Source organism: Diceros bicornis, chromosome 6 (genome assembly GCF_020826845.1).
Source record: "Diceros bicornis minor isolate mBicDic1 chromosome 6, mDicBic1.mat.cur, whole genome shotgun sequence".
Lineage (NCBI taxonomy): Eukaryota > Metazoa > Chordata > Mammalia > Perissodactyla > Rhinocerotidae > Diceros > Diceros bicornis.
The window spans coordinates 33,769,995-33,790,586 of NC_080745.1; the positions used below are offsets into that span (position 1 = coordinate 33,769,995).

Here is a 20,592-nt window from a genome sequence, read left to right on the forward strand (position 1 = left end):
CAGGAAACTCAACTGGTAAGACTGATTTTGTAAAACTACATCATGAGTTCACAGAGAAATAAACTGTGTTTCGTTTGCAGGAAGAAAATGCTTATGAATCATGATCTTCACATACCTGAGAATGTTCAAGTTTCCCCTGCGTGAACAGGTCACATCACCAATACCTAAGACAGAGCAGGAAAACACTCTCCCTTACATGGTTGTTATGACATAACAGGGGATGTGTTAATTTATATAGGCAAAATTTACAAGGTGACCTGCAAAAGTAAAATACCAGGTTTTAGCAACTTTAGCGATAAATACAGAAACCCAAATCTCATTAACACCAACCATCACTTCTTCCATACATTAAGGTAAATTAATTTGGATAAACGTCAAGGTTTCCTGGGAAATGTCATTGGCTTTCCTGGGAGAGCTGTTCTGTTTCCAGGCAATCCAGCTGATTTAGAGCAGCAGACCCTTGGTCATCCACAACCTGTTAAATTTCTAGGAGGCCAGAGTAATTAACTGTTTGAGCTAATATAGAAGTTCTGATTGATTCTGGGATGGCACAGAGGTTGCTCATCAATATAAATGGTCTAATCAGGCCAAAATCAGATCTATCATCCCTTAGGGTCTACCCTAGTAAAAATGTTCCATTCTGTGATCATCAGTCACCTTGCTAAATTCAGCCCCATGTTAGCTAGCTGGTATTCAATAGCAGGCTGGAGGAAAGAGCTGGCCCACAAGGATCAAGCAAGTGCCTTTTTAAAAACTAATCTTAAGAAGTTCCTCTACATGGCTTTGCAAAGTAAGCAAAAACCATGCCAAATAGTAAAAAAGGCACTTACTTGACTCTCACAGGCCAGCTCCACACTCTAGCAGCTAAGATGTCACTGGCATGGTACATGGAGAGTGAGGCGGAAACGATATCTTGCCAACCACTGTAGGAATGGTCGTGAAAGACCTAAAAGAATAGAAAAGAGTAAAGTCAACGTCAAAGGTAAAGGCCCTCCTGAGCCTGATGACATGGGTACCTCAGCATATAATGCCAAAAAAGAAAAGAAAGTCTGAAAAGATCTTGTTTGGTCATTCTTAGCTGCTAGTTATTACAGTGACCCTTAGGACAAGAGGGAACTTTTTTTAAAAGAATATGAGTTATGACCTAGAAGAAACTCAGACTGGTTATGAGAAACTCTGAAACATACATTTTTTTCAGAGAAAGAAAGTACTGAATCTTTGATAACCACATGGTAAGCTCATATGGATGTAAAAAGAGAGAATCTGAAGCAACAACTCATAAACCAGTAGTTTTAGAAACAGTTTTAAAGAAGGGAAAATTTTTTTCACCCCATCTCTATGCTTCCAGCATTTAAAAAACAGAACCCTTCATTTAAAAAATGAAGAAATAAGAAATATTTTTAAAAACTTAAGGGGAGCCTGGCAATAGAAGCCTCAGGGTATCCAGGTTCATTCAACCTTCACTAGTTTCAGAAATACGTTAACAAAACTTAGAAATCTTGGTGCACTAGAAAAAGATCCAATTCATTTGCCTAGCCACACAACTCTCTGGTTTAGGAGTTCTGTTTCAAAATGCTTGAATCTTGGCAAGTTGAATCAGAGATCATTCAAAAACAGTAACATTAACAATTTTAAAAAGCCTGTTCACATACAACTACCTCCTCTCCTCCTACCTACACTATTCATGGGTAAAATAATTTGTATGATTTGCAATAGTGAAAAAACAAAAATCATTCTCAACTAGCAATAGCCCCTCTCCTCCTTCCATCTAATCATTCCCATCAAAAAAAAAAAATCTCTTCTTTTATGGTCTGTTCAGCACCCTTTCCCTCAGGACCACAATGGAAGAAAGAAACAGGCAGTTGAGTTGAATCATTCTTGAGGCACCACAATCTATCTAATAAGAAAAATCTAAGATAATTTAAGTTTTCATTCTAAATAAGTTTTAGTCAAAACACTAGTCTTGAACAATCTAATTCTAATATGCTTAAAGTTGGGTCACCTTTTTAACAGACAGTCTGGTGATTCAAATTGCCCAGGTTTCAATTAATTTAATTAGAACAGGATATTCACTGTCAATAGCATATCTGGTCAGACTACATCTTGGGTGCCTAACTAACATTTTTTTCTTAATTTTGGCTTCTGTTTGCCTTGCCTTAGCTACAGTCCCTGGAAAGCATCCCATTAGTGTTTCCCTTGCTGCATCAGCATTTCTGGTTAATGCACTATAGCAAATCATTTGGAGGGACAACCTGAATGAAGCTCTGTACTGTGTATTCTGCAAAATTTTTCAAACCATTATCAAAGATGTTGCAAATAAAAGAAAACTGCATGAAATTGGGAAGAAAAAAATACTTATCAGAGATTGCCTTTTTAAAACAATGACCACAAAGTAAGAACATACACTGGTAAATACATATATAAGATTTATTATTAAAACAAATATTCATTTCATACCAACTACTTGCCTCAAAAAGAAGTACCTCCCCTCATTCCCAGACCGTGTCTTTTCTTTGCTCCATAACACCGTGACACAATTCAAGAACAGTCTTTTTAGCATATAAGGCACATATCCTTTTATAAAATAAAGCAGATAGTCCCAAATTGCAGGTTATTCCAAACACAGAAAAGAAACAATGAATAAATGCCAAGTTTCCATCCACAGCTTGTCTGCACTTGAAAAACCTGAGAATTTTAAGAGTACACCAAGCTCTTGTTGCAGCAGCTCAATGTCTCGTGAGCTCACTGTATCACAGCAGATGCTGTTCTGCATTTTGCACAAGACATGTTCATCTGGGTAACGAAACATTACTCTTCTCCACCTTCTCTCGGTAAGTACAAAGGGTTTTCCCAGGAATATGATAAATGAGGACATTCCACACCAAAAGGAAATTGGCTGTTTTGAAAGTCAAAACAACATTCCTAGTCTAACTTTAACAATGACATAATATATTCCTCTTTCCCGTCCCCTCAAAATATTCAGCTAAAGAGACTTTCAGTCACAAGAGAAAGGTTAAATATGTGGGACAGAGAATGAAACCCCAAAGTAGTTAAAAATGAATGAACCAGAACCACATGTATCAACTACATAAATATCCTTTTAAAGTATTAAGTAAAAAGAACAAACTACATAAGGGTACATACAGTGCAGTATCTTCTAAATAAGGTTGTTTTTTTTCTTTCTTTCTTTTTGTGAGGAAGATCAGCCCTGAGCTAACATCCATGCCAATCCTCCTATTTTTGCTGAGGAAGACTGGCCCTGGGCTAACATCCATGCCCATCTTCCTCCACTTTATATGGGACACCGCCACAGCATAGCCTCACAAGCAGTGCATCGGTGCGTGCCTGCGATCCGAACCCAGGTCGCCAGCACCGGAGCGCACGCGCTTAACCGCTACGCCACAGAGCCAGCCCCTAAATAAGGTTTAAAACATGTTTACAAAACTATATAAGGTAAATAGATAGACAGACAGAAGGATGGATGGATGGATGGATAGATAGATAGCAAAAGCATAAACGCATACATGGGAATGGTAAATACCAAAGTGTAAAGAATGTTACTTTTGGGAGAGAGAACAAAAAGAGGACTAAGGAAGGAGACTTGGGGCAGCAATTATAGTTGTAGTGTTCAATTTCTCAAGCTAAAGGAAATACATTATTCTACTTGTTTTTATACACATGATATACCTCATAATTTAAAAATAGTTTTCCCCTTCTATGTTTGACGGAACACAATGTAATTTCCTTATGAAGGACCCCTCCCCAACCCCCCCAAAAAACCCTCTGGTGATGGGATGGCCTTTCCAAGTGAGCTACTTTGAGAGCCTGCTCATCAGTAGTTGTCTTCCCTCTTTTCTTCCACAAGTGCTGCTACATTCTGATGCTGACTGTGATGTGACCTTCGGATCCAGAACTCAGAGCCTCGGCTTGTCTCTACTTTTAATCTTACCAAGAATACGTGTTTTAGGCAAGAAATCTATTATAGTTCCCTTTCATTTTCCCCCTTTTACTTCTAAAAGCTCTAGCAATCATTAAAAAGAAAGCCATCATATATTTAAAGCTCACCCGACTTTGTGGCACTTGGCCAAGCTATATATTTGATTTCATTCTGAATCAAATGCCAATGCAGAATGAGATATTAAAATTAAAGAAAGTGCTGACTGCAGTTCAATTCTCCATTTAATAAAAGAATATTCCAAAGTTCTATAATATGTTATAGTACAATTCTGTTTTACCATCTCAACTTTGCTTAGACAACATTTTGTTTTGAAGCTTAAGCCAGTGTCAGAAATTAAAAAAAAAAAAAAAAGATTTCGTTTTCTTTGGGGTTAAAACAAGAACAAAATAAAGAAACAAAACCCAATTATTAACATGCATACATATAATGAGACATTCACACAGAGTATACCCTTGGAATACCCTCAAAAATAAAAACAAAAAAATCACTACCACCTCTTCATGATCAGAAAACTCATTTGTCTATTCAGCAGCTTCTAGCACTGGCAGGGAAAGAGGGGCAAGAAAGAAACTGACAGAGACAGACGTAAGCTGGTATTCTGTTTACAAAAGAAATATAATTCCATCAAAAGGAAATCAAAAACTTTCAATCTTCTCATTAGGTTTTTACTATTTCTTCCACTCCATTCAATCTATCTTTAAACACTTCTTTAAAGTATTCTGACATCTATACTCTGTTTTAAAACGAAAAATAGGTTTTTATCACACTTGGGCACTTGCCACAGCCCTGCTTCATGGCAGCTAGCAGAATCCTGGCAGTGCAAGATACAGGATACAGTGGGGGCAGAATGGAAATACAGAAGACTAGTTCCAAAATAAACACCTCCAAAAATCTGTCATCTTTGGAAATATATATACGTAGCGAATCTAGAGTTGGCAGTACCTCTTTCAAACAGTTCCTTTCTCTCTTCTGCAGTACTCACTCCTTCACCCTTCCCTCCTCCCCACTTGCTCCAAATACTTGCCAGGTAGATGCATTGTGTCAATTTCTTAAATTACTTATAACATAACAGCACTACAATCTTTTTTCATTACTATTTTTCCTTGGCATTTTATATAGTCCTGCTTGTTTCAGCACAATCTGTGAACTCTTAAAATTATTAGCTGCTGCCTAAATCAAAGTAATTCCTTCTTTATATTTCTATGATTCCCCTCACTGCAGTATCTAGCCACAGAGGACAAGATGTGAATTATCCACAGGGTTGAAGGATTTAGACAATGGTCTCTAGGACTTTTTAACTCTCCGACCCTCATTTATCCAACACTGATTCAATGTCTATGTTCCTTTTTTTTTTTTGTGAGGAAGATCACCCCTGAGCTAACATCCATGCCAATCCTCCTCCTTTTTCTCCTCAAAGCCCCAGTACATAGTTGTATGTCACAGTTGCACATCCTTCTAATTGCTGTATCTGGGACGCCGACTCAGCATGGCCGGACAAGCAGTGCATTGGTGCGCGCCCGGGATCCGAACCCGGGCCGCCAGTAGCGGAGCGAGTGCACTTAACTGCTAAGCCACGGGATCGGCCCCCCTTAATGTCTATGTTCTTAACACTGTCTTAGGCTCAGTTCACAGAGTTTGGAAGAATAGACTACTATGGCAACTAATCACTTGTTATGGTTTTCACACTCAGGATTTCTGTAGTATAATTACAAAGGAAAACAAAAACATTTTCTGTTTCAGGCTGGCAGGCCACAACTCAGAATGAACAAATTTTTAGAGCAGTCTCATCTTACCACAACACTCCAACATTCACTGCTTTTTTCCTTCCCCCATCTCTCCAACTCTCTGGATTCCCCAGCACATCTTCACCTCTTCCTCCACTCCCTCAACAGTTTCGATTGAAAAAAGAAGACAAAAGAAAAAGATGGGCTAAAGGCATAATGAACTATTTAAGAGGAATGCAGGGAAAATTGTTCATCAAGATGTCAGAAGTAATTATGCACACTGTCCTGAAAGGAACTGAAAGGCTATTTTTCTTCACTTCAAGCCCTTGACTCTTATGAGAATAAGCAAATATATTACACCTAGGTGTATGATTTTATAGAAGCCGCTCAATGAAATAATATAAAAATTACTTATAAAGTGTTATACTAAAATGATATATGTCTTAGAATTAAAGAAGCCCTTTAGACTCACCTTATCAAGCATCCTTATTTAATTGATAAAAATACTAAGGCCAAAGAGGTTAAGTCACTGGCCCAAAGTCAAATAGCAAGTTAATGGAAGAGAAAGGAACAGAACCCAGACTCCTAACTCTATTATACCACATGGCAACTAATCCTCTTCAATTACATACTTTTATTTTTGTGACTGGGAAACATACACACACTCTTACCACTTCATCTCTTCATTTAACTATTTCAGAAAACTAATAAAAAATTCTGTGATGATACAGCAATACTTTGCTCCCAAAATATTTCAAGAGGCTCACCAACTACGTTGCAAATACAATCTCTTCTGATAAAGCAGATATGGTAATGTCTCAAAAAAATTGTCACGGTTATCAATTAGATATGTTTGCATTATAATACCTAGAAGATTGAAGAATATGTGCTTTCTAAATAAAGCAATCCAGTAAGGTACCTAGTCAATTAAAATGCTAGAGAATCACTCCAAATAACTTGTTCTCAATTATATATTTTTATTTTTTTATACCTCTCTTGAGAAACTGGGGTGGCAGAAGCAGTAGGAATCTCATATATCTGCACTTCTAATGTGGAAAGGAAAGTTGCTAAAATTTTACTAAGAAAAGTTTTCATGCTTAGGAATGGCTAGTTTGGTTTTTCTTAAAGAGATAAGACCATCATACATACAATGCTCAAAATTCCCTAAAGGGAATCAATATTACAAAAATCAAAAGTTAAAGAGAACAAAGTTGGGGCTGGCCCATGGCGTAGTGGTTAAGTTCAGCATGCTCTGCTTTGGGGGCCCAGGTTCGTGGGTTTGGATCCTGGGCGTAGACCTACACCACTCGTCAGCCATGGTGAAGCGGCAACCCACATACACAATAGAGGAAGAGTGGCATAGATGTTAACTCAGGGCGAATCTTCCTCAAGCAAAAAGAGGAGATTGGCAACAGATGTTAGCTCAAGGCAAATCTTCCTCAGGGGCAAAAAAAAAAAGAGAACAGGGGCCGGCCCCGTAGCATAGCGGTCAAGTGCACGCGCTCCGCTGCTGGCGGCCCAGGGTTCGGATCCCGGGCGCACACCGATGCACCACTTGTCAGGCCATGCTGTGGCGGCGTCCCATATAAAGTAGAGGAAGATGGGCACGGATGTTAGCTCAGGGCCAGTCTTCCTCATCAAAAAGAGGAGGATTGGCACAGATGCTAGCTCAAGGCTGATCTTTCTCACCAAAAAAAAAAAAAAGAGAGAGAACAAAGTCAAAGAAAATTACTCAAAAGTATTCCTCTAATTAATGAACATAATGTTAAGAGTTTTTGCTTTGGAAGAGTATAATACACAGAACACACTCTTTCAAACAAAGATTTGCTGACTGTTCATCATGCTATGTGAACTTTTTCATATTGCTGTGTATGTCTTCCAGATTCTAATGGTATGGGGAGGGAAGACAGGAGTATGGGGATAAGGTGGGCACCTGATCTGATACATAAATTTAAAAATCCTTTAAAAATAATTAAACCAGGTCAGCACATTTTTATATACAAAAATGGAGGCATAGAAAAGACAACAAAGAAGCATATTTAACATGACTGTAAAAAGAAACACACAAAGAAGGTCAAGAAATAAAGTTTCAGTGCCTGAGTAATAGAGTCAGCCAGGCCTTGAAGTGAATTGCCTTTCTACCTGGTACTAGCTGAATGATGGGTCACATTCAATTACCAAGTTCTACCAATTCTACTTCCTAAATCTCCCTTCTCTCTATTCCCTTTTCTCTGTCCCCAATGCTATTGTCCTAGTTCAGGCATCTTTTGCCTGGTCCTTTAAGTTGTCCTTTATTGGTCTCTCTGCCTTTCTGGTCCCATCCTCTCCAATCTGGCTTTCACATTGCTGCCAGTGTGACCTACCTAAAAGCACAAACCTGATCATGTGATTCCACTAGTTGAAATTCTTCAGATGCTCACCTATTGACTAGTAGTATTTTTCCAAACTGTGGCTTAAAGTGTAGAATCAATTTAAGTGGGTCCCCACCAGTATTTCTTCAAGAAAACAGAATGGAAAATAGGTATGCCTCATACATAGTAAAAATATTGTTTCATGAAATGTTTTCAGTTTTATACACACATGGGCATGCTGGGTCATGATACAAAACATATTTCTACCGTGGGTTGAGATTAAAAAAAAACAATACTCTACATAATAAAATTTCAACTCCCTCACAAGTCCCTTCATAGTCTGATTCCCTCTCCATGGCACAGTGGTTAAGAGACAGGCTTTGGAGCCAGATTGTTTGGGTTTATGTCAGGTATGTCACTTGCTAGCTGTGCGATCCTGGGCAAGTCATTTACCAGTCATGTGTCACTTACAAGCTGTGATTCTGGGAAAATCACTTAACCAATCTGAGGTAACCCAGTTTCACTACCTGTAAAACGAGGATAAGAACAGTATCTACTCATAGGGCATCACAAGAATTAAGTGAGATTATCTATGTAAAGTGCTTGGCACATGGAGCACTTGATAAATATTAACTATTATTGGTATCACTACTACTGTTCAGGCTAATCTCCAGCTATTCTTGCCCATACTCCAGTTGTAACAAACTACTGGCTGTTTCTCAAATATATCTTACTCTCTCATTCTGTCATATCAGATCTTGGTGCTGCCTGGAATGTGGACCTCACTTTTCCAGTCCCCCCACACATTATGTTTCCTCACATTTCAGCTTATGCTAGGCCTCCCCTGCGAAGCCTTCCCCAACTCTCTCAGGTAGGTGTAAGCGCTCCCACTGAACATCCATAAGAAAAAAGAAAGCACAGTCTTGTTTGTCGATGTCTCCTGGCCAGACTATGAACTCTTAGGACCACCTGACAGGCATCTCTCTTCCTAGCACAGCGTCTCACAAAGAGTAAGAGTTCAACAGATATTTTCTGAATGACTCCAAGTTACTTAACCTTTCTAGATCTTCATTCTCTCAACTGTACAATGGTGGTAGTATTTTGCCTGAAGGGTTGTTATGGAGGACACTACAGACAAAGTTATAAACGTGCCTGACATAGAAGCAATGCTCAATAATTACCGGGTCTATTGGGTGGGAATTTTAGAATCCTAAACTAAATTACAAAAATCCCTAGGAAGCTATACCTTAGACCCTTATCAGCTAATACCTTGGAGGGGAGGGTGGAGAAAGAGATTTAAAAAACATAGTCAGTGGGGAAGGATAGTGAGATCTCTCGGAAGAAAACTGCAGTAGATGCTTGAGAAAGAAACATGGCTGAAGGAGCAGAAGATGAAAGGGAGGGAGGACCCACACTGACACTCAGCATGGTACAGGTTTATTTCTAGCCAAACGTAGGCTTAAATCTCAGCTCCAAAACATCTGTCTCGTCCATCTTTGCAGCCCTAGCATTAAAACAGTTTATGACACTTAAGAAGAAGTGAACCTATCTCATCCTCAATTTCCTCATCTATAAAAGTGGAATAATAATACTTCTCACAGGGTTATGGTGAGAATTAAATAAGGTAACACAATGCCCTCAGATCTTAGACGCTTTCTTCTATATCTACTCTTTTACCTATACAGGTCAAGTAGTTCAAGCTAACCTATTTGTTCTCCCATTATTCCACAAACTACCAGTCACATTAACTTTCTCTAAAGTTTAAAGCAGATATTAATACTCTTAAACATCCTGTAGCTCTACTTACTATAAATAAGAAGTACAAAGCAGGCCTGTCTTAGAAGGCAAAAAAGAAGTTTAAAGGACCTTGTAACCTATAAGGCAGTATAATTTAAGACCGTACATTTGAGACTGTCCTCTGGACAGCCTCATACACCTAATGGGCTCCTCAGCAATTTTCTAGTGATTATTACAAGTGTTCCCCAAACAATAAAGTAGACAATAAATAGTAATAAAAAACATGTAAAAACTGAAAACTTTAGTAACAAACCATAAAAGGTAAACATCCCTCTCTTCTAGATTAATAAATACTATTAATGTCATTAAAGAACCTTTGGAAAAGACTCATTTTTGAGAGAGGTCAAAGTGCAATGTCATATTATCCAATTATTCCAGAACTGCACTAAAAAATGTCAGTTTTAGCATGCTGTTAGACCCAGGTGGGGATGTAATTTACCAAGTTATATTTTTATCAACATAAAAGACTCAATGGGCCGGCCCCATGGCTTAGCGGTTAAGTTGCACGCGCTCCGCTGCTGGCGGCCCAGGTTCGGATCCCGGGCGCGCACCAACGCACCACTTCTCCAGCCATGCTGAGGCCGCATCCCACATACAGCAACTAGAAAGATGTGCAGCTATGACATACAACTATCTACTGGGGCTTTGGGAGAAAAATAAATTTAAAAAATTATAAAAAAAAAAAAAAAAGACTCAAGCCTGTAGAGTTTATGGGTCAATAATTCTCTAAACTTATTAAAATTTCTTTGCTTGAAGTCAACTTTCATTTTTACACAGGCTGTCTCACTGCAAGCATTTAACAAAGTGCAGTGAAATAAATAAATGGACTGTTTTCCTTTTTGTACAACCTGCAGAGGGCAGGTTTTTTAACAGGTGTCATCAAGCTTGATCTAAATCAGGGAGTAATTATTCAAGACCGAATTTGAGTTTAGGTATTTACTGGAAGAATTTGACCCCAATTCACTTTTAAAAACCAGTCTCAGCTTAACTGTTTTAAAAATGAAACAAGGAACTGTAATCTAGTAGAAAAAGAATTGAATGGGAAAATCAGCAGATGTGTGAGGCATTTTCAGCTCTGTAGTAACTTGCCGGGCTGCTAAGGAAAAAGCCATGTTACTGCTCTTGCACTCTTATTTCCTTAAACTGTCTTCTTGAGCTCTAAATTCTAGGATTTTTTTAAGTACACATCTTCCAAGGTAACATCTTAGTTTTCCTAACAGTGTGTTATTCCAGTAATTCTAATATATCCATGAGCCACGGTATGGTATTAATCAGTCAAATAAAGAATAGAGGATTACCCTATATTGAGTGGCTATCTTAAGATCTTAAAAGGTAATCTTGTCCTTATTCACAAAAAACCAAACAGTAATTTTTAAGTAAATCCACAGGGCCGCAAAGCTAGAATATAAAAAGAAATAAAAACAACATCTCAGCAGTTATTCAGATAATGAAGTGCTGAATCAATGAAGAGCTATTGCAGAAGGCCAGGACCACTCCTTGATTTCGACTTCAAGCATGCGGCAGTCTCAAAACCAAATATAATTCACATTCAATTTACTGTCTTTGACATACACCATTCTCGATGTCGCATTTTCTATTTAGATTTCCTCTTGGAGTAGAGTTCCATAAAGCATAAAATAGAGCTTCTTGGGACTTAGTAAAGTTCAAATAATCAGAATTCGTTGAATAAATCCAAATTTACTCATTCAAATACTTTATGGGTTTCATAATAAGCAAGATTTTAAGATAAACAAAAGGATGGTTGTTTCCTTAAAAACAAGTCTGCTCTAAACATATTTATCCAGAACCCTCAAAATCTCAATACTATACTAGATGAAAACACCACATCTAGAATCTGATTCAAACATGTATTTCTAATAATCGGGGTATTTATCATACTTTTGCTGGCTCAGGACAGAAGCTTAGTACCACTGTAGATCTAATCCAATAGTACCCACTCTCTCCATCAGTCCACCACAAAGAAGTGTAATAACAACCAAAGACAGCACTAGCAATACCAAACTTAAAGCAATTACCCAAATGTGGCTACCTAAGCAACAGGCCATTTAACAGGTCAAACCAGAGGGGAAAAAAGAGTATATCTTTCCACTGGCAAGCAGATAAAAGGTTGAATATTCAATTAATGTTTGTCTGAGTGTCACCTATGTACCTAGCACTGTGCTGGAGTCTATGACACACACAAAGGTAATAAGATGCACAATCTTTGTCATCTCTCTCCAGTAAGATACGGTGCCCACAAACGAAACAGAAACATTTAGGGGCCGGCCCCGCGGCGTAGCAGTTAAGTGTGCATGCTCCGCTGTTGGCGGCCTGGGTTCGGATCCCCAGTGCACACCCATGCACCACTTGTGAGGCCATGCTGTGGCAGCATCCCATATAAAGTAGAGGAAGATGGGCATGGATGTCAGCCCAGGGTCAGTCTTCCTCAGCAAAAAGGCGAGGATTGCCACGGATGTTAGCTCACTGCTGATCTTCCTCACAAAAAAAAAAAAAAGAAACATTTAGAGAACACAAGTCAGTGTCAATCTGTGTCTCAAAAATAATAAATTCTATCAGAATTCAGAGAGGACAGAATAGAACAATGAAAAGAGATTAAGAGCCAAGAATCACATAAATTAAGATTCAGACTAGGATTTCTCCTTGAATCCACCTCCCAGAAGTCATTAACCACAAACATAACCTAACAAGTCACTTCCCTCAGTTCCCATCAGGTCTGTTCCCTCATCTGTAAAGTGAGGATGTTAGATACAAAGTGGTCACAGTCTCTAACCTAAAATGGACCTTAGAGGTTAGAGGAGTGATTAAAAGTGAAATTCAGCTACAAGAACTACATAAATGTTTAGTATGACTATAATGGCTTAAGTACAGTAGAGTATTTGTGCTGGGGTGGATTTGGCAAAGTAAGACTGGAACAGATCATGAGGAACCTAATTAAGGTACTGGGACTTGCCTTTGTGTCAGGCAATGTAACCTCTTACAACTTTCAGGTTAAACTGAAATATCACTGCCAAAGAACTACAATGTGTAAAGTAGAGAAGGACAGCCACAAACTGTAACAGTACAATGAAAGACTTAAGTAAGAGATTTAGTTAAGTCGGCATAGCCGTTGACCACTAGGAAATGCCAACAATTAGGCTGTCATAATCAGAGATGAGACAGTTTGATTTAGCAAAGGAATTATTCAGCTCACAATGAAAGGCAGTTCCCCCTCAAAGAATCATCCTTGAAAATAGCAGCCACCTTCACTAACCACACAGAAAGGCATGAAACAAACATTTTACATCAGTCTTAGTTACAGTCACAAGCTGAGGAGCCATAACAGGCTCTTCACACAGGAAGGGAAAAATTACACTAGATGGTGCTAAAAATATTGGATAAGCCCCTCCAACTCGACTCCTATTTAGTCAGTTGAATGATGTTTTATCCCCCTCAGGAGGGGGTATGTTTATAGCATTACAACTACATTTACCAATTAGCTGAACTTTTGTATTGCTTTGGACTCATTCTCCAAACTTGGAAAAGGCAGATTTCAAAAAACATGCCTCTCGAGCAAAAAATTAACCAGTACTGTAATTGGTTATTCCCCCACGGCTCTAATCTACCACACCTACTACAGCAGAACAAAGTGGCACAAGCTGGACTTATGATCTAGTCCAATGCAGAGTGCCATCTGCTGCACATACACAGGATGTCTCCTATGCAGGATTCAACCTTAGTGTCTCTTAGGGGCCTTTATAAGAGCAAACTGTTCCCATGTTTGCCTAATACATGTGTCTCAAATCAACGTCTACTTATAGGAAAATTCCCATTCATGGGGTTTTGAAATACCAATACTTTCCTAATACTGCAGACAATAGTTTTATAAAGGAGGAGAGAGATGTGAAGGAGCAATTGCACTTTACAATTAAAAGATCACAATAAGGGAGTCGAATATCTGGGGTGGGTGGGAGTCCTAAAACTGTTACATATTAGCTGTGTAACCTTGGCCAAGTCTCTCCCTTTTCTGGACCTCAATTTCAGGCAGAAAATGTCAAGAGTTAATACTCTAAGAGATATCTTTCAAATTGAGTCTTGTGAGGAATCAAAGAACAACAGATGGAAACAGCTGTATACATGATGGCTTCAACAGAAAAAGAAAAAAATCTCTTTACACATTTTATTAAATAATCAGGTACAACTTTTTTCAAAATCTTACAATTCTAAGTTCATTTACAAGTCACCATTCCCATGATAACACTTCTGCCCTTCAGAAATAACACTTCATTTTAATTGTGCTTTCAGTTACAAATTCAGCACATCACTTTTACCCACCTCAGAATAGCACAGAAGAACACTTTCATGAAGTACCCACACAAGGAAGACACTCACAGCCTGACAGATTCACATGGTGGAAAATATACTAGACACAGATTTAAAAATGCCAAATGAATACCACACCCAAATAGTCTTAAAAACAAACTGTGCCAAGTCAGAAGATGTCTTATCATAATACAGAGACAAAGACAACTTGGGAAGTCTTTAAACAGTTTGAGGGAGAGGGGGATGCAATTAGATTTGGAGGTGGCCTTATTTTTTAAGAGAACAAAACACATAACTGGAGGCTATAAAACATGCAAATCTAAATTGAACTGTGGAAAAGCTCGGCTCTCACCCAAAAGCTTCAGCAAAGCAATATGTCAGTATGCCCAAAAGGAAAAGTATAATTTTCTCACAAGAATAAGGATAGGGTCCACACCTATGACTAATTATAACAATACCATCTTACATTTATAGAGCATTAGTTCTTTTCATAGCTCTTTCAGACACTTAATTTTATGCTGTCATTGGTCTTGGGGTATCCTCTTTGAAAATGTCCAGTTCAGTTTCCTCTCAAGAGCTATGTGATGAGAGCAAGACAGGTGGAAGTATTTGTTGAGGACTGAAGACACTAGTTTCTCCTATCAGGCTGTCTGCAGTGATTCTCTTATTACCACACTATACAACTTAGCCCTAGGAAATAAAATCTACACTCGCTCTCAGAGTTGGCCAGAGACCAACATGTATGGGTCTAGAAAGTCCAAGGGAAGAGAACCTGCTGACTTGTTAGGTCAAGAACTCCATGCCAAGTTGATCTCTTGCAAGTGAAAAAAGAAATCTCTCTCTCTCTCTCTCTCTCTCTCTCTCTCACACACACACACACACACACACACACACACACGCCCCAAAGCTGTTCAAATAGAAACTCCCGTTCGTTGCCAGCCAATGAAATCCAGCAATAACTGGTTAATACAACCACCAAATCCCTGCCTCTGTGAACAACTCCTCATATTTGCTTCTCCTCTGCCTGCTGCCCATCCTTCCTTTTTCAGGCACGCGTGAACAAGCTTAGAAACCAGCCCTCCAAAAGGACCACCGAAGACCTTTAAGGACCTGAGGGGATGGAGCTTGCCTCCTGAAGCAATGCAGCATCCATGGCAAGGGAGCTGTTCCCCTTGCCCACACACGCAGGAAGTCACAGAGGGGGATAAAGTTTGATTTCCTTTCTTGCTGGCTCCCAGAGGGCCAAGAGAAGAGGAAGGAGTGGCCGCGCTGGGGTCCTGGGCTGCTCTCAGGGGACAGTTCCCAGCAGCATGGCACTGCCCCTCTCCTGACACATACACAAGGCAGCCGCGGCAACTCAGGACACCCCAACCCACCCGGAGGAGGAGGAAAGGGGACAACTTGCAAGGGGCTCAGTTCAGAAGCAATAGGGCAGAGCTGTTAAGAAGAAGGGAGGGACCGAGATCGGGGGCGGGTCAGTGAGAGGTTCAAGTCCCGTCCCTTCCCCGCCCTGGTGTCCCCGGTCCTGCGGGAACATCCCCGCCGTCGCCCCTCCTCCTCCTCCTCTCGGCTTCCTCCGCCCGCCCTCCCTTCCTGGTCGCCGCCGCAGGCGCCTGAAGGGTACGGCGGCTCCCGGGTGCCCGGCAACCTCGGGCGCGGCCGCGAGTTGAGGTAACTCGCCCGCTGCCCCGGCGGCCTGCCGGCCGGCGGCTCCCACACGCCAGCGCCGCCCCGCCCTCCCCAAAGCCGCCAGGCGCGCTCGCTCACCGTCCGGTGGTGCTGCTGCTGCCGGTGGCGGCTGACGCCCAGCCCGGGGAAGCAGCCGGCAGTCAGCGCTCCGCAGCCGCCCGCGCCCCCGCCGCCGCCCCGGGAGGAAAGGAGCAGCAGGAGCGATCTACCTGCGGCGGCCGCCATCTCTCAACTGGAAACGGCGCCGACCCAGGCAGCGCCGCGGACGGCCGGGGCGGAGCTAAGACCCGTCACTCACTGGCGCCGGACCAACTGCCGCCCTTGACTGAGTTGATGAGGCGGGGCTTCCTGCAAAGCCCAATCGACAGGCGGGAGAACCACACTTGAGGCTGTCTGTCACTTCCAGAGTTACCTATTGTGGGACATAGTCAATTACGGGCGAATTCTAGGGAACCGGTAATTGGCACCCGAGCCCCTCAGAATAGCAGCAACCGAGACGGCGTATTCGATTTCGGCTAATCTTCATCGAGGATAGAGCTATGATACGGGTAACTGGGGAAATAGATATTTGTGCAAAGCTTTGTACTTCGTGAGTGTTCTAAGTTGGCAAAATAGGCACCGAATTAATAATCATTGATGAGGTATGCTGGAACTCTCAACGACAAGCCCAGAGTTATCATTCATAACTGATGGTATTTGGATATGCTGAAATTAACCCTAATCATGGGGTGAGCTAATGACTGTAATATGTAGCATAGTATAGGAGGGGTAGAATGATTATCATATCGAAGTCCCAGAATGAGTACATGCCATCAGAGTGAATTAACAGACCTGTATACATTTCAAATACTCAATTCATTTTCACTGCACCTTTATACTGATATTCTTACACTCACCAGAAGCAACCCTCTCTATTTTCTTACCCTCTTTGACCTTGTGTGCACTGATTAAACTATAGAAACAGAACTTGTTGGTAATGTAATAAAAATCACATAAAGGTTATTTTATTGAATTTTCATAGTTTAGCTAAACCAGCCATTAGAATATACTTTGAAATAACTCTTGATCATTTTCTCTTGAAAAATACTTTTTTCCCCAGCTTATAATGAGAGCTCATTAAAAGACTGGGAAAGAAAGGAGATTTGGAGTTCCTGAATTTCCCTAGAAGAGAATTTCCTTGCGGTCTTCTTGTTATGAGCTAGTTAATTCTCACACCTCCTTTTAAAATCTGGAGCAGGAAAACAATTTGGTAAGCAAATAAAAGTATTATCCTAAATTTTGGAAAACATCTTTGTAGTGTAGCCTTAGGTGACAAAGTTAAAACAAAAAAACAAAACCACACAGGGCCGGCCCCGTGGCTGAGCCGTTAAGTGCGCGCGCTCTGCTACTGGCAGCCTGGGTTTGAATCCCAGGCGCGCACCCACGCACGGCTTGTCCCGCCATGCTGATGCCGGTCCCACATACAGCAACTAGAAGGATGTGCAACTATGACATACAACTATCTACTGGGGCTTTGGGGGGGGGGGGGAAGGAGGAGGATTGGCAATAGATGTTAGCTCACAGACAGTCTTCCTCAGCAAAATGAGGAGGATTAGCATGGATGTTAGCTCAGGGCTGATCTTCCTCAGAAAAAAAAAAAAAAACCCACAAACAACTTTATTGTATCATTTGTTCTAATAATATTCTTTAAAGTTTGACTGAAATGGTACTTTTCTGGCCAAGAATGGCTAAATAATGAAGTGGAGCTTTTGGTTTGTTTAATCCTCCTGCCCCACCCCAGAACAGTAACATGATTGGCTTCTCCAGGTGAGACAATCATGCTACTCATTCAAAAGGCATTTATTGCCCAACAGCAGAACCTGAGAACTCAGGAGTGAGATGAGCCCCCCATTCAACAGTTGCACACACTAATCTCCCTAGTTGGAAATCTGTGACATTCCTGGAACAACTTCACTTACAATCATTTTCCACCCATCTATATTTATCCCATCTGCATATTATGTATTTACCCATGCCATGACATTTCCTCTTCTCTCTGGTCCCTTCACACCTTCTTACCAGGATTACCATGGATTTTAGTTTTGTTTTTCCCTTCTGTGCCTTTGCCAAATCAAGCTATGAATCAGGATTGTGCCCTCCATCTCCATTTTAACTTTGAGAAGTTCTACTGGAATTGCCTTTCCTCTGTTTTTCCAAGTATGAAAATTAGACGTTCATCCTACAATACTAAGATTTAATTCTGTGAATTTGCAAAAGAAACACAATAAATAGGATTTTTTAATGTGCATAAACCTGAAACTGGAGGGATTACCAAAAGCTTTCTTCTTTTCTGTTTACCAAAATGTGTCATCTTTTATCTACCAAGATGAAACCACTGATGCACCACAGCTAGGCTGTGTAATTTGAGGATCCACTGACTAAACTGAGTTCTAATAATCCAGGAATAGAAATTAATCTAAACAAATGTCAATTATCTCTTCACAGAGAAAACCTTATCCACAGCTGCAAAGGACGTATCTCATATCAACTGGTTGGCCAGGCCCCATAAGGAGAAAGTGTGGATAGCTCAACAGAAAGTCATCCTCAAAACCTGAAAAAAAAATTGTATATGAAGGGAAAGGTAATTAATATTCATTGAGTACTTGCTGTGTCAGATACTGTATTGATCACTGTAGAGATATTACATTTATAAAGGATGGCAAAGTAACCATAAAAAACTTAAAAACATCATAACTTTTGAAAGTAAAAAGTTGAAGAAAACCTAAATGTCTTACAATAGGGAATCTGTTAAATAAATTAGAGACTAACCCTATAACACAATATTATACAATCATTAAAAAAATTAATTATCCCATCTATACTTTTTAAAAAGTAATAATACAATATAGACGATCCTTTTAAAAGTTTAGATAGTGATTTACAGAAGAATAAACAAGAAAACATTAACTCTGGGGAGTTTTAACGGGTAGCTACCCTTTTGAATGTTTTAACTTTTTCCCACCTGTATTTTATTGTTATAATTATAAAAAACATGGTCACTGAAACCTACATGGCTGCAGAATTGTTTTTTGTGCCAATCCTTAAAACAGGTTGATCCTTTTTTTAGCTAAAATTAATCAGAACAGATTTCCTGGAGCATGAAACCCTAACTAGGCTCCTACTAAAATGTACACTGAAGTCAGTTGCCAAGTATGACTCAACCCAGTGGAGTATTTGCCTAAGCATTCCAGAATAGCCAGGGTGGGTGATGCACACAGTTCATTGACATGAGCAAGAAAACACGAAACAGATCTGCTAAGAGGTCTGGGGACTGTGTTTCATGGTTCACTGATAATGTGAATTATTCAAGTGAGATCAGCAATTCTTAAAGATCAGGGGACAGTATATGAAGAAGAAGAGTGAGAGAAATTAGCCTGCACATATTTATCATGAATCACAGCCTAGATCTGTTTTCTGGCTATTTAGCTTCACTATTTTTCCAGATGTCATTATTCCTACATCTCTACACCTACCCATCTGCAGTCATCTCTCCATCACTACCACTCACTGTCCCATGACTTCCTAGTGATCTTTTATGTCCTTTTTCTGTCAGCTTCTCTGGATCATAAACATTTCTAGTCACTGTAGCTGAGAAGGACTCAATTACTCTCAACTCCCACCACATATCTTTTCCTGTCTATATCTATATCTACTCTCACTTCATTAAACATGCACACACACACATTTTTTTCTTCCTCATTTTGTTTCTCTCCTTTTCTTCCCCTGATACTCCCATCCTCCTTACTCTAATATAGACTGCAACCTCACACTGGATTATTTACATACTTTACATACATAAGTTACATAGATATATTTACATATTCCCTCTGAAAAATTTTGTGTGGCAGGAGTCTCATGCCCTGGCCTCCAATATGACTGACTCCATTTTCACTGTATTACTCAGTGACTCTAGAATCTAACATTCTTTTAGATCAGGAACATCCAATCCTCAAGATTTTTCTGTCAAGAGCAGAACACCAGGAAAACATTGAGTTGAGAAGGGCAGGTCTATGTTCAAATAGGACTGTCTTTGTCCATGTTCTCAGGATCTGAGACGTTGGCAGCAAACTTTAATGCTCTCCTTTTTGTGTTGGATTGGCTTGTGACCTCCTACAGCCTTTGCTATTTACTAGACCTTTGGAGCCAGGAAGTCTTTTGTCTCTATCTGAAGTAATTCAAGGGGTAGGACACTAATTTTGCACTCAGATAAACCACATCTCCTAAATGCATAAGAATTCATCGTGCGTTCTTATGGAACCTAACACCTTCCATTCCAGAGTTTTCAAAAGTGCCAAAAAATCTTAAGAACTTTCTCTAACAAGGCTGAATTATAACAAAATTCCAAACTGGTAAAGTGCTCCCCTCTCTTAGCCCTCTCTAGGCATTTACTATCTGTTCCCTGAACCTGCCCTGACCTTCAAACCTCCAACTCTTTGCTCCTGCGGTACCTAGAAGCCACCTGTTCTACTCTTTTGAAGACCAGCTCGGCCTCCTCTGAAAGTAAAGGTCCAGGTAAAATTAAACTCTCATAATTTGTTGTTTGACTTTCTATCATAGTACTTTGGTACTTGATGTGAGCTGATCTGACAATGAGGTCTGCCACATTCCTTGATGATCAGACCTATTTGATTAGACTAATCTGCCTGGCTGGACCCCAGGCCCCTTCTCTTCTCACTTTTAACGTGTATTTTGTATCAAAATTATTTATGTTACT

At 40.1% G+C, this 20,592-nt stretch overlaps 1 protein-coding gene and 1 long non-coding RNA gene across 2 annotated transcripts in view; one reads left to right on the forward strand and one right to left on the reverse strand.

Moving 5' to 3' along the window:
• MCU (mitochondrial calcium uniporter) overlaps nucleotides 1-16,064 on the reverse strand; it is a 179,584-nt gene extending 163,520 nt beyond the window's left edge. The window contains exon 1 of the mRNA XM_058543223.1: nucleotides 15,918-16,064. Coding sequence (XP_058399206.1) covers nucleotides 15,918-16,064 — 147 coding nt within the window. The remainder of the gene's footprint in view (nucleotides 1-15,917) is intronic.
• LOC131407111 (uncharacterized) lies at nucleotides 15,823-20,384 on the forward strand. The gene is made up of 3 exons (XR_009220446.1): nucleotides 15,823-16,387; nucleotides 18,324-18,459; nucleotides 20,250-20,384. It is a non-coding gene; the product is annotated as an uncharacterized LOC131407111 (long non-coding RNA).
• Nucleotides 20,385-20,592: the final 208 nt, after the last annotated feature.